Below are 14289 nucleotides of genomic sequence, written 5' to 3'. Positions count from 1 at the left end.
TCCCAAATTGCTTGCAGGATTGTGCATGCCTCGACATTGACTAGGCCTAATGGGCTCATTAAATGACACTGTAATATACCTAGGCTACTTCTGAGGTTGAGGTCAAGCTTAGCCTTGTGATGAAATGCATGCGCATTTTATTTTTATTTTTTTCATGAAGGACTTAAAACCACTGGTGAAACACAACACTGGCAATGTGCAGTTCCATGCGCAACGGGGATTTCTGGATTACTGTACAGTGGCGGCGACTAGCGTCAGGAGCTGAAACATCACAATGGTAGAGCTAAGAAGGCTTTAAGAGTACTCCAGACCACCCTTACCAACGTATGACGTACGAAAGAGATTCGGAGCAAAGAACGTTTCGGGAAACACGCGAAATGTTAAGTAGGAACTCTAAGTAGGGGTTACGAATGACGTAGGGTTAAGAAGGCTTTAAGAAGGCTTCGGGAAACCGGGCCCAGTTCTTCCTTCTGAAGGGGGGAAGAGTCCAGTTCAGTTCAGTTCATTTGTTGTATGTGAGTGTGTGAGCATGAATGAATGAAGGAGAATGTCGATCAGGAGGGGAGAGTGTGGGAAGGTGTGAGTGAGTGGGTGGGTTGGAATGGGAGAAAGAGCAGGTGAACTGGGCAGCCGGCTGAAAAGCCTGAAGAGTGAAGCCCAAGTTATGCTTCCGCGTTGACACAACACAAGGGGGCTTGCGGACCCCTTACGTCCTTGCGGACCCCCCTTACGTCCAACGCAAGGGCATGACGTGCACCTCCTAAAAATCCTAGACGCGCGTCGAGGCGACACAACACCAACGCAACACCAACGCAGCGGCATTTGATGTGATTGGTCCGCTAACTACATCCGCTGGAGACCGCTTTTCCGGTTTCCACTCATAAACATCGCCATTTAAACTTTTAATAGGCTACTTTTATTGTTTGCACCTTGTTTTATTGTTTGCACCTTGTCGCTTTTGCACAAAGAAATAAAACACCAAGTTCTGAAAAATTGTGGATGTTTAAAGCCGGAAGGTAAACAAATAGGCTATAACGAGGCTAACGACGATATACACTCAACAAAAATATAAACGCAACACTTTTGTTTTTGCTCCCATTTTTCATGAGAAAGATCTAAAATTCATTCCAGATACACAATATTACCATTTCTCTCAAACATTGTTCACAAATCTGTCTAAATGTGTGATAGTGAGCACTTCTGCTTTGCTGAGATAATCCATCCCACCTCACAGGTGTGCCACATCAAGATGCTGATCTGACATCATGATTAGTGCACAGTAGGGGTGTAACGATACATCGATCTACATCGATATATCGATACATTGGCGAACGATCCAAATGCATCGATGCAACGCTCAAACATCGATGCATATCGTATTATACGCTTTTATTTTGACAATCTCCTTGCGCGGGTGTTTGTGACACTGTTTCCGGCCAAGCGCGCCAAGCCGCTCATGTGCGTTACTGCGTCAACCTGTTAAACGAGGCAATCATGAGCGCGAAGAGGACATGTTTGATTGGGAGGGTTTCTAGTTTGGCTTCTAGCAGCAACAGCACGGCTAATCCTACTAACAGCCAAGATGATGCCGAGGCTATTGTATCCCCTCTCGGATACAAGTCAGCGGTGTGGAAATATTTCGGATTTCTGAAAAAAGACGGGTCAACGGACAAAACGCATGCTATATGCAAAAAGTGCCAATCCGCCATTAAATATTCGGGAAATACAACTAACCTGTCCGGGCACCTCAAAAAGAAACACGGCATTGACCCCCATGAAGCATGCGGCAACATCGTCGATGTGTCCCACGGCAGCTCGGCCACACCAGCCCTGAGCAGTTTTTTCCCACAAAAACTGAACCACAACTCCAAAAGAGCGATGAGTATCACAGCTGCCATTTCAAATTTCATTTGCAAAGACATGAGGCCGTACTGTGTTGTCGAGAACGCCGGCTTTCGTGAGCTACTTCATACTCTGGAGCCAAAATATACAATCCCATCCAGACAGTTTTTCAGTGAAACTTGCATACCGAAGCTATACAATGAAGCTAAAGACAACGTTAAACGTGAATTGATGAAAGCAAAACGAGTAGCTCTGACTACAGATGGCTGGACGTCCTGTACAACAGAAGCGTACGTAACCGTGACCAGCCACCATATTGACGCTGACTGGCAGATGAAGAATTTTGTTCTTCAGACTCGTGTTTTGAACGACTCGCACACGGGTGCAAATCTTGCGGCAGTTTTGAGAGAGGCATGTGAAGAGTGGAATATTTGCGACAAAAATCCCGCACTTGTCACAGATAATGCCAGCAATATGACGGTAGCCGGAGCAGAGGCAAAAATGACACCTCACATCAAGTGCTTCGGGCATACAATTAATTTGGCCACACAGAGAGGCCTGAAATGTGCGGGTGCAACTCGTCTTTTGGGCAGAGTGAGACGAATCGTCACGTTTTTTCACCGGAGCACGGTAGCAACGGCAGTTTTAAAAGAGAAGCAAAAGTTGCTTGGAATCCCCGTACACAAGCTTAAACAAGACGTGAGCACACGCTGGAATAGCTCATTTGATATGCTCGAGCGATTTTTGGAGCAGCAGGCTGCCGTTTGTGCTTCACTCCTGGACAGGAAAATAAGGAAAGGTGTGAATGACATTCACACACTCAGTGAAAGTGACATCACTGCTGCAGAAGACATTGTAAAGCTCCTCGGACAAGTCAGAACCGCCACCACAATAATGTGTGAAGAGAAACAACCCACTTGTCGGTCATTGCTCCACTCAGAGCAAAGTTGCTGGTGCATTACCTTATCACAGAAGAAGACTCTGCTTTAGTAGGCGAGATGAAGGAAACTATGTCCAGAGAGCTATCGCAGCGCTACCAGGATGTGCAGCAGGTCCTCCACATTGCATCTGCTTTGGATGCAAGATTCAAGACTCTGCCCTTTCTAAGTGAGGAGGAGAAAGAAGCGGCCTTCCAGAGCATCACATATGAGGCTTCAGAGCTGTGGGACCAGAAAGTAAGCTAATATTTTTTGTCTATTATAGTTATGTTTAGATGATACACTTAAATATATTCATAAATCTTACCTTTTCTTATTGTTAAAATGCTTTCCATTTAATTGTGTGTGTGTGTGATCATGATCATCTACAGGATGACACTTTGACAAAGGTCGAGGAGAACATACCTCCTCCCTCATCTGCTGACCAAACTGATGATGAGCCTGACTTGGAGCCAACCCTTGAGACATCCCAGGCTCAAGAACAAGGTGTGTGTGTTTTTCCTGCTTGTGGAAAGTGTTATTGACTTAGTGAATGAATGAGTTTATCTAAGTGTTTGGAGTGCATTAAAAATGGATTTCTTCTGAATTAATTGAGTCTTCTGTTCTGTGTCATTTTAGAATATTTTCCAGCTCCCAAAAAGTCAAACGCATTTCAGGACCTCTTTGGCGATGCGTTCGGCACTGCTGACCCAAGGCAGAAGACCTCCAGAGACCTAGTCCATGCAGAAGTTGCAAAGTATAAAGACACTGACCCTTTGCCCCTGGAAGGTAATGTGTTGGAGTGGTGGAAAACACATCAGACTGAGTTTCCCCTCCTGGCAAACCTTGCCAAAACCTACCTGTGCATTCCTGGTACTAGTGTACCTTCAGAACGTGTTTTCAGCACTGCTGGAGACATTGTCCGCTCTGAACGCAGTGTTTTGTCTGCAGAGCATGTTGACCAGTTGGTTTTTTTTTAAGAAAAACCTCCCAAAGGACACTGGAGGACATATTTGATTATTATATTATTGATTGTTATGGTGAAATGGTTTCTAATACATTTGTTCTGAAAGAAATTCAATTGTTCTGAAAGCTATTACAGGCTCTTAAGTTAAGTTTGTTTTATTTTTTGAAGAAAAACCTCCCAAAGCTCCCAAATGTATGGTTTTTGTTTAACATCTGGAAGAGCAAAGCAATAAAATGTTTAAATTATAATTACGTTTTTGTGATTTTTTGATGTGAATGAAACAGGTTGTGTTAAATGGGCATATGATATCGTCTCATATCGATCGCAGGCCACTGAATCGAATTCGTATCGCGGCAGACTTTTGATATCGGCAAATATCGTATCGTTGTCCAATGAATCGATTTAATATCGTATCGTGATGAAACCAGAGATTTACACCCCTAGTGCACAGGTGTACCTTATACTGCCCACAATAAAAGGCCACTCTGAAATGTGCAGTTTTGTCTCACAGCAAAATGCCACAGATGCCACAAGCATTGAGGGAGCGTGCAATTGGCATGCTGACAGCAGGAATGTCTACCAGATCTGTTGCTCGTGCATTGAATGTTCATTTCTCCACCATAAGCCGTCTCCAAAGGCGTTTCAGAGAATATGGCAGTACATCCAACCGGCCTCACAACCGCAGACCACGTGTAACCACACCAGCCCAGGACCTCCACATCCAGCAGGTTCACCTCCAAGATCGTCTGAGACCAGCCACTCAGACAGCTGCTGAAACAATTGGTTTGCATAACCAAACAATTTCTGCACAAACTGTCAGAAACCGTCTCAGGGAAGCTCAACTGCATGCTCGTCGTCCTCATCGGGGTCTTGACCTGACAGCTCGTCGCCGTAACAGACTTGAGTGGGCAAATGCTCACATTCGATGGCGTCTGGCACGTTGGAGAGGTGTTCTCTTCACGGATGAATCTCGGTTTACATTGTTCAGGGCAGATGGCAGACAGCGTGTGTGGCGTCGTGTGGGTGAGCGCTTTGCTCATGTCAATGTTGTGGATCGAGTGGCCCATGGTGGTGGTGGGGTTATGGTATGGCCAGGCATCTGTTATGGACGAAGAACACGTGCATTTTATTGATGGCATTTTGAATGCACAGAGATACCGTGATGAGATCCTGAGGCCCATTGTTGTGCCATACATCCATGAACATCACCTCATGTTTCAGCAAGATAATGCACGGCCCCATGTTGCAAGGATCTGTACACAATTCTTGGAAGCTGAAAATGTCCCAGTTCTTGCATGGCCAGCATACTCACCGGACATGTCACCCATTGAGCATGTTTGGGATGTGCTTGACCGGCGTATACGACAGCGTGTACCAGTTCCCACTAATATCCAGCAACTTCGCACAGCCATTGAAGAGGAGTGGACCAACATTCCACAGGCCACAATTGACAATCTGATAAACTCTATGCGAAGAAGATGTGTTGCACTGCATGAGGCAAATGGTGGTCACACCAGATACTGACTGGTTCTGAGTCCCCAGACCCCCAATAAAGCAAAAAAAAAATGCACATTTCAGGGTGGCCTTTTATTGTGGACAGTCTAAGGCACACCTGTGCACTAATCATGATGTCAGATCAGCATCTTGATGTGGCACACCTGTGAGGTGGGATGGATTATCTCAGCAAAGCAGTAGTGCTCACTATCACACAGTCTATCTCATGAAAAATGGGAGCAAAAATAAAAGTGTTGCGTTTATATTTTTGTTGAGTGTACGTCAAGAGTCTCGGTCAGTCGGTCAGTCTTTACAAAAAACATAGCGCCCTTTACCGGTGTGGCTTTGAATTGCATTTCAACCCAACGCAGAACCATCACGGTCTCCCAGCAACTGTGTGGCCATTGCGTGATCACTACGCGGAAGCATAACCGAGCCTTGAGTTGGGGGGGGGGCGGTGGAACCCAGACTTATCTGAGAGAGTGCAACGTTTGATCCAGACAGAGAGTGGGGTTTCGATGACTTCCAAACCGGCCTAAGGCTGTCGGCCTGTTCTCTGGAACTCAATCCTCTTCTCCTTTTAATCCGATCCTTTTTAACGAACCATCTCCAGTTTCCTCAGATTGTTTTAGTTTTGATTCCCGTCCTGGATTCTTTTCCTTCCACTTCTTTTCTCACTTCTCTCACTCGGTCTGCTTCCACCTTCTTTGTTCTCCTTTGTTTGACCTCCCTTCTCTCTCTCAGTCTCAGTCTCACTCTCTCTCTCTCTCTCTCTCTCTCTCTCTGTGTGTGTCACTCTCAGGTGCCTCTGATTTGAAAACTCTCCTCCCCCCTCCTTGTGTGTGATAGACGGTTTTTGGCATCGTACTCTGAAAAGCCATTTTTAAACAGCAATATCTGGAAAACTATCTCACCTGTGGCCTTCATATCAGGGGTGTAGCTCAATGAAAACCTAGTAGGTACTTAAAATGTGGCTTGTTGAAATAAAGTAGTACATTTGAAGAGTGGCTGAGCTCCCATTTTTGCAGATAAAAGACTTCTATCACTTCTGCCTCTATCTCTGGTGTTATCTTAAACATTCTACAAAATATGGTTTCTCTTAGATGATTAGTTTTACAGATATTAAGGCTCAAAAATGGACGTAAACACATCTTTGCCCAACTTCAGAGTCATATTTCAAAAGACTGAAGTATCAGGTCCAAACTTACTTTTTTTGAAAGATCATATTCTTGTTAATCATATAAAAAAATTGGGAGGGCGTTTTGCCTTAATTTGTTGCAGTGATTTTTTTAAATCCTGATATTGGTGGTTTTTTTGTGGCCGGTTTTGGTACTGCATGTCCTAACAGCCTACTCGTAAACATCACAGCAGGGCAATTTAATTGTGTTTTTTACAATTTACCAAAGACTTACATGTGACTAAATGCTACTGATAAATTTAGCCTTACGAAAACATTAAAATGTAGCACAGTTGTAGTTACAGAGGCAATAAGTCCTTGAATGTGAGTTAAACATGCTGAACTGTTGTTCAATATCAAACTTTGGAGACTTTTCTACTGTAATGTAAAATCTTTATGCTCAAATTAAGATTATTATTTGATTTGGTTGTGTAATGTTTGTACTTAAAGTATGACAAAATGTACAGTCTTCAATATTATGCTGTTTGTTCATGGTTTAAGACATTAAAAGCTCCTTTCAGCATGTTTAACTCACATTCAAGGACTTATTGCCTCTGTAACTACAACTGTGCTACATTTTAATGTTTTCGAAAGGCTAAATTTATCAGTAGCATTTAGTCACATGTAAGTCTTTGGTAAATGGTAAAAAAACACAATTGAATTGCCCTGCTGTGATGTTTACTTGTAGGATATTAAGACATGCAGTACCAAAAACGGCCACAAAAACCCCACCAATATCAGGATTTTAAAAAATCACTGCGACAAAATGAGGCAAAACACCCTCCCGATTTTTTAATATGATTTTAACAAGAATATGATCTTTCGAAAAAAGCAAGTTTGGACCTGATACTTTAGTTTTTTTGGAATGACTCTGAAGTTGGGCAAAGATGTGTTTACTTCCTTTTTTGAGCCTTAATATCTGTGAAACTAATCATCTGAGAGAAACCATATTTTGTAGAATGTTTAAGCTAACACCAGAGATAGAGGCAGATGTGATAGAAGTCTTTTATCTGCAAAAATGTACTACTTTATTTCAACAAGCTACATTTTAAGTACCTACCATACTAGGTTATCATTGAGCTACACCCCTGATATTCCACGTCTGGAGGCTATTAGTAACAGATATACACTGTAGAAAATTTGAAGGCCACAGGTGAGATAGTTTTCCAGATATTGCTATTTAAAAATGGCTTTTCAGAGTATGATGCCAAAAACCGTTTAAACTACCCTTCATTCAATGATGTTTCATGAGAAAACTATTGACAGTAGAGACCTAATATTTTGGATTTGTCCTATTAACAAGTGTGTCTTTGTACTTGATTTTTTTCAGGACATTCTGAGATGGTCAGATGGGAAGATTTTCAGAAATTTGATGAAATGACATGGAATAACCCACTAGTGATATTCGCCGTGTTACTCTGTCATGTTTTTTCCCTTTCATTCCAAACTGTGTCCGACACTAGTCTCCCTTCTCTGCAGAACGTATTAAAATAATAATAATAAAAATAAAATAAACTTTTTAAAATGGGCCTATGCGTCCGATTGCCTTTGAAATTCTTCTCCACACCGAGGAGAATAGCGTGTAGCGACGCTAGTTGTCGGCTCTGCCATAAGTAGATAAGTGTCTTACTACCTTGCTGTTGCACTTTGTTATTTGCACAATTCTTTGCACCCTTTACAATTGCACAAAACCCTCAATGTTTCACTGTGCCTTATGGCACCGCAATAATCCACCTATTATACATTTTCTTTGCCGTTCCCCATATACATTGGTCATTTAACAGGAGTAAAGTTTTTTATGTAATAATAATGTTTTTTCTTAATTTAAATCTCAATAACCTTGATTGTTTAAAAATAAACTTAAAATGCTCTTCTTTGGTGATATTACAAGCAGTGTTTAATGTTAGTATCATGTCTGACTCCTCACTGCTTCGGTTTATGGCAGCCTGGTGCTGAGACACTGCAGGGAGGGGAGGGGCGCTGCTGGGCCCACCACGCACCTGTCCTGGTACCGTTGTGTTTCTGGTAGTTTTTTTAACGACGATGCTCTGACAGTCAAAGCAGCCCAGCCAGGCTCTGGTCGTAACCTTTCAAATAAATGCATAATGTTAGCCCGCCCGTGGCGAACCAGAGACAAAATCAAACGGTTCTAGTTCTTAAAACTACGACTGACCGTTTCAATACCGTCATTAAAAAAATGCAATCCCCTCATATAGGAGAGAGAGAGAGAGAGAGAGAGAGAGAGAGAGAGAGAGGAAAGATGGCGAGTCGCGCACCGAGTGACCTGGTCTCAAAGAAGAACACGACTTCTGCAGTTTGGCAGTATTTTATTTTATAGGCTACGTTAGTGCCGCGATTAGGATGTGACTGGACAAAGCCGACACGTATGTTATCGCCTTCTCCCACTAGTCACTTGAAATGATCCCGTACCTCGGACTTTCCTGATGCTCAACGTTAATTGTCCTGTTTTTAATTTATCCTTTATTTCTCCAAGTTCCATGTTGCACTTTAGCGTAACTCCTTTATTCTTTGATTTAGCTGCACAGAGCAGAACCGTTATGAATGATGCGTGCGCAGTATTTGTAGCATCTTTTTTTTTTTTTTTAACTTTGTGTAACTTTGTACACATTTCTTACGTAGACCTACTCTGCTAAACATATAACCAATATTTAATGTTTATGCCTAGCCCTCTCCGCAGATTAGGGGAGAAGGCTAGGCATAAATGCAATGATAGAAAAAAAAAAAAAAAAAAAAGAACGAACAAACACAAACGCTTGTTTAAAGGCCCGGCCCGACCCAGCCCGAGGGTAGTGGTGGGAAATTTTGGCCGGGTTCGGCTCGGACTCGGGCAGGGAAGCTAAACTCTAATGAGTTTGGTGACCTCGACTGAGCCTTACGTCATAATTTTTAATTAGTCACGGTAATGCCGGTAAAATAGGGAGGAGGTTTGACGGTATCAAAATTTGGATACCGCCCAACTCTACCGGACTGCCCACTTCGCGACACCGGCTTGCAGTTGGGTGAGACAGGACCGCCATCTTACAGTGCGAGAGGAAACAGGTGGTGTTTACGGACAAAGCAACTTTACCTTTAACTTTTACAGAAAAACAACATGTCTCTTCAGTTTTGTCGCTCATGGAGGAGCAGGATAACTACAGAACTAACATAGTATATTAAGGCTTCTACACTCTGCCTGATTTATTTTTCCCACAAACATTCAGTGAAGAAGGGACCGGGGTCAGAGCCAATCAGAGGCAAAAGCCCGCCACCACTCTGCTTCTGATTGGCTCAGACCCTGGTGATTCTTCGTGAGATTCTGTTTGTAGCTGATCATCACACAGATTCTTGCAAGTCGAGTCATTCTTATATTGACAAAACTCAGAGAAAAGTTAGAATCAAGGTCTTCGACGTGTGTGTGTGTGTGTGTGTGTGTGTGTGTGTGTGTGTGTGTGTGTGTGTGTGTGTCTCAGCCCCGCCCCTCGGTGAAACAGACAGAGAGGAAAGATGCTGGATGAAGCCCTTAATTACACTAAAATACGGTAGAGACTCTCAGCAACGTGTTTTCTTCTTTTCTTTCGCCTTAGGTGCAGTGACAAACACTTATAATGTTTTCGGGGAAACCCTGGTTTTTATAAATTCAACGAAATGTGTTTTACATTTGATTCAATTTTCATTGTCAAATTCCACAATTCAGTCAGCGTCTTCCGTATCACGGGAATCATAGTGGCCTACTCGCTCCCCAGTTTGAAAACTACTGAGCTAAATGTTGAAAAAAGAAAAGATTTTTGTCACACTTTACTGATTTTTGGTCCCATGTGCGCCAATAATGGTCGCACTCTGGCGTCCTGGGTTGGAGAATGTGATAAATCCGCTTCAGCAGAACGAGTATCTGAAAATTACAGACTTTTTGACTCCTTATCAGGAGTCTTAGAAAAAGCTGCGCACCAATACGTTTTCACGTTCTTCCTCTTTTTTTTCCTCATTGCCATTAAACAGACATTTGTTTCCCTGTAAACAGCCGCTGTCCGTTGTGCCAGTTAATAGGGATCTGGCTCCAGAGGCAGGCGGTGAGTGGGCAGAGAAGCCAAGAAAGTCGTCATCATCACTTTCCTCTCTAAAAATGTCCATGAGTTGTTTATTTTCCAACTCATCCAAATCCTTTGTTGAGGGATAACAGGGCTTCAAGCGTGACACATGCACCACCTTTCTCCTCTCTCCACTGTCCTCCAGTATGACATCATAGTTGACCAGTCCCACCTGATCTACAATACAGTATGGACCGAGCCACTTTGGGGCCAGTTTTTCAGTAAATTATTTTTCTGCTTTGGACAATGGGTGCGACCGGAGCCAAACTCTATCTTTTCCTTAACATTGCTGATCACTGTGAGTTTTGTCATAAATTATTTTTTGTCTTTGTCCACTTTTAAGAGGTTACTCTGAGCAAATACTGTGAGGTCCTTAAGCTTGGTCGGTTGTTTTGTAGTTTGAGGTGTCTGGTGTGGCATCCTGTGCCTGGAGCAGGGCATCTGCTGGACCTTAGAGGTCCAGTTCTGCAGGTGTGACTCCAGTGGATTTGTGGACAGCAGAATTGAGAGAAATACGGTACTCTGGTAGGTGTTAAATACCAGAGTTTGTGGGTCTCTCCTAGAAGGCGATCATTGTTTTTGATGTATGGTTTATTTTCTCGGTCATGTTAGTTGGTGGGTGGTAGGCTGAGGTCATGTTTTGTTTTAGGCTCCATTTGTCACAGGTGGCTTCCCTGGTCCATCAGAATGTAGTTGGGAACTCCCCATCTGGTGAGCATTTCCTGGGTGAGAATTCTTGATATGGTCTCTGCTGTGGCTTTTCGTAGGGGAAATAGCTCCACCCAATGGGTGTAGTAGTCCACAAAAACCAACAGGTAGACGTTTCCCTTGGAGCTCCTATGAAAGAGGCCCATCAAGTCCACTCCCAGCATCTCCCAGGGTTGTTTTACCACAGTCTGTTGCAATTTCCATGCAACCTTTTTGCTTTTTTGTGGACTTTTAAATGGGACTTGAATTTTGCGTTTGATTTTCACATGCGGTCTTATCAGCCAGGGCGTGGTGTTTGTGAACACTAACTGGTTTGTTATCTCCACTAGTCTTTTTAGACTGGGGTGCCACTTTTATTATTATCATTATCATCATCATCATCATCATCATCATCAACATCACCACCATCAATATCATCATCACGATAATCCTCGTCATCACCACCACCATCATCACAATAATCCTTCTCATTTTCTTCTTCTTCACAACCATCATCACCATCTCCTCTTCATCATCACCACAGTCTATCTCTCAACAAAAAAACATTCCTCTTCAAGATCCCAGAAAATGTTCTCAGTTTGAGTCAAATGAAAAACATGCCAACAAAAAGTGACGTCTCTTGCATCTAATAGATCACCATCATTATCATCGACATCACCATCTTCTTCACCATCATTATCATCAATATCACCACCATCTTCTTCACCATCGTTATCATCGACATCACCACCATCTTCTTCACCATCATTATCATCAACATCACCACCACCACTATCATCATCAACACAATCATCTTTGTCACCTCACCATCATGACAACCATCAACCATCACCATCATCATTCCCACCACCACAACCATCATCATGATAACCATCATCATCACCATCTCATCATCATCATAACCATCACCATCTCATCATCATCATCATCATAACCATCACCATCTCATCATCATCATGATAACCATCATCACCATCATAATGATAACCATCATCATCACCATCTCATCATCACCGTCATCATCATCATCATAACCATCACAATCTCATTATCATCATTACCATCACCATCTCATCATCATCATTACCATCACCATCTCATCACCATCACCATCTCATCATCATGATGATAACCATCATCATCACCATCTCATCATCGCCATCATCATCATGATAACCATCATCATCACAATCATCATCATGATAACCATCATCATCACAATCATCACAATCATCACCATCATGATAACCATCATCATCACCATCATGATAACCATCATCATCAACATCATGATCATCACCATCACCATCTCATCACTACCATCATCATCCTCATCATCACCACCACCACCACCATCATCATCATCATCATCATCATCATCATCATCACCACCACCACCACCACCACCACCACCACCCTTTCGGGTAAAGGATTGGTGAAAATTAGATGTTGGGCGCATTAGAATTAAATTGAGTGCATTAGACAGCAGAGTAATTGCGTGTGTTTATTGCGTCAATAGCGCTGTGTCTGCTGTAGGCGCACCAGGCTACAGCTGCAGCGAGCCTGGAAGACGAAGCCAGGAGCGAATGGAATAAAGCAGCAGGCCCGAAATAAACACAGGCTCCGCCGAATAAAACCTTCGCGATCAACCTCCCCATGTTTGTGGTCAGTGGTAGCCGCGGGTTGTGGATGAAACTTCTACATTCAGTCCACCGTCTTGTCCCCTGCACTGCAGCCACCACGATCCATGTTACAGCCGGTGTTTCCTGGAGATTTACATCCAATTACCTCCGCTCGGAGCCCGTGTCCCCTGCCCAGCTTAGACCCCGCTACCCCGCCACCGTAGCGCTTACCTCCTCATCCTGTGGACCTCCGGGGATCCCCGACGTGCAGGAGGAGTCCAGACCAGCACCCAGCTCCTCCAGGCCCCGCTGCCTGCCCGGCTCCCGCTCCGTTGTGTCTCCGTTAAATACGGGCGGTGGGGACTCGGCGCTGCTCAACGCCGCCATTTTAAACTGTGAGAAACCGAGTGGAAAATAAAAGAGGGAAATGCAGGCTGGCGCTGAGGACAGGAGGGGGAGACAGAGACACAGGACGTGGCTCCCAGGACAAACAATAATTTCTTCTCATTATTATTATTATCATGTTATCCTGGTGGACAATAAATATATTATTATTATTATTAGTATTATTATTATTAGTATTATTATTATTATTAATAATTATAATAATAATAGGCCCCAGTTAAGGTTATAGACCCAAGAAATCATGGAAACTGCAACATTTTATGGCTCACATGGTAATATTAAAAATAAAACAGCTCATCTTAAAAAGGGGACTTAATGTAGTTTTCTATAGTATGAATAGTTTTCAGTATTCTTCACAATAAAAGTCGCTGCTGTTTTTGCTGATTGTACACTTCCTCTCTGCTGTATTAGACTTGTTTTGATTGAATAAACAACCACTAACAAAGCTTTGCTAATCCTGTAATAAACACATTTAATTTTCCTCTAAATTCTTCACGGTAAAACTCAATATTAGTTTGTTATTTATCCTACAGGGTTTCAAAGCTAATATATCATACATTGCTTTACCAGTCATGCTTTTCCAGCTAAAAAAACAAGCACTAGATAAACCAAGAGATTAACTATAGTAAGGTATGCCACATGAAATAGTTATTAACATCTGTGTACCGTGTTGTTGTTGTTGTAATTTTACTGTTTTCGACAGCAGGTAGAAAGAGCTCTGTGACACGCTACATATTCCTCACATTGATTTTATTTTGAAAATTTGAAAGATGTCTGTCCCTGCACATCATTTTTCATTTCCCAGACAGTTTACAGCTAAGCGAACACTTACACCAGAGTTTGCCTTCGGTATAGTATAGGCCTACAGACAATACACCACAATTAAGTTGTTATTAATCCATGAATTATCCACCATAAATGTATTACTGTTGTATGGGCTCTCATATGATCATGTGATTAATATAGACATAAAAACATTACTTAGACTATGTATTCAAATACAGAAACATTAGTAAACAATGAAAATGAACGCATAACGTTATTATTCTAACATTCATTCGTTATATTCTAG

The 14289-nt window shown here is 42.6% G+C and overlaps 1 protein-coding gene across 3 annotated transcripts in view; it reads right to left on the bottom strand.

The window, feature by feature from the left end:
• The window catches only part of braf (B-Raf proto-oncogene, serine/threonine kinase), a 50944-nt gene extending 37722 nt beyond the window's left edge, over window positions 1–13222 (bottom strand). For 2 of the 3 annotated variants that reach the window (XM_084038500.1, XM_084038499.1), the window contains exon 1: window positions 13044–13200. In XM_084038500.1, coding sequence (XP_083894626.1) covers window positions 13044–13199 — 156 coding nt within the window. In that variant the 5' untranslated portion in view covers window position 13200. Of the gene's footprint in view, window positions 1–13043 lie in introns of all 3 variants that reach the window. The other variant, XM_084038501.1, reaches the window with a different exon arrangement.
• Window positions 13223–14289: the final 1067 nt, after the last annotated feature.

The sequence above is a fragment of the Eutrigla gurnardus genome (genome assembly GCF_963514095.1).
Source record: "Eutrigla gurnardus genome assembly, chromosome: 21".
In the NCBI taxonomy this organism is placed as follows: domain Eukaryota; kingdom Metazoa; phylum Chordata; class Actinopteri; order Perciformes; family Triglidae; genus Eutrigla; species Eutrigla gurnardus.
Note: the sequence above shows the minus strand (reverse complement) of the source record. Positions and strands in the feature narration are given on the sequence as shown.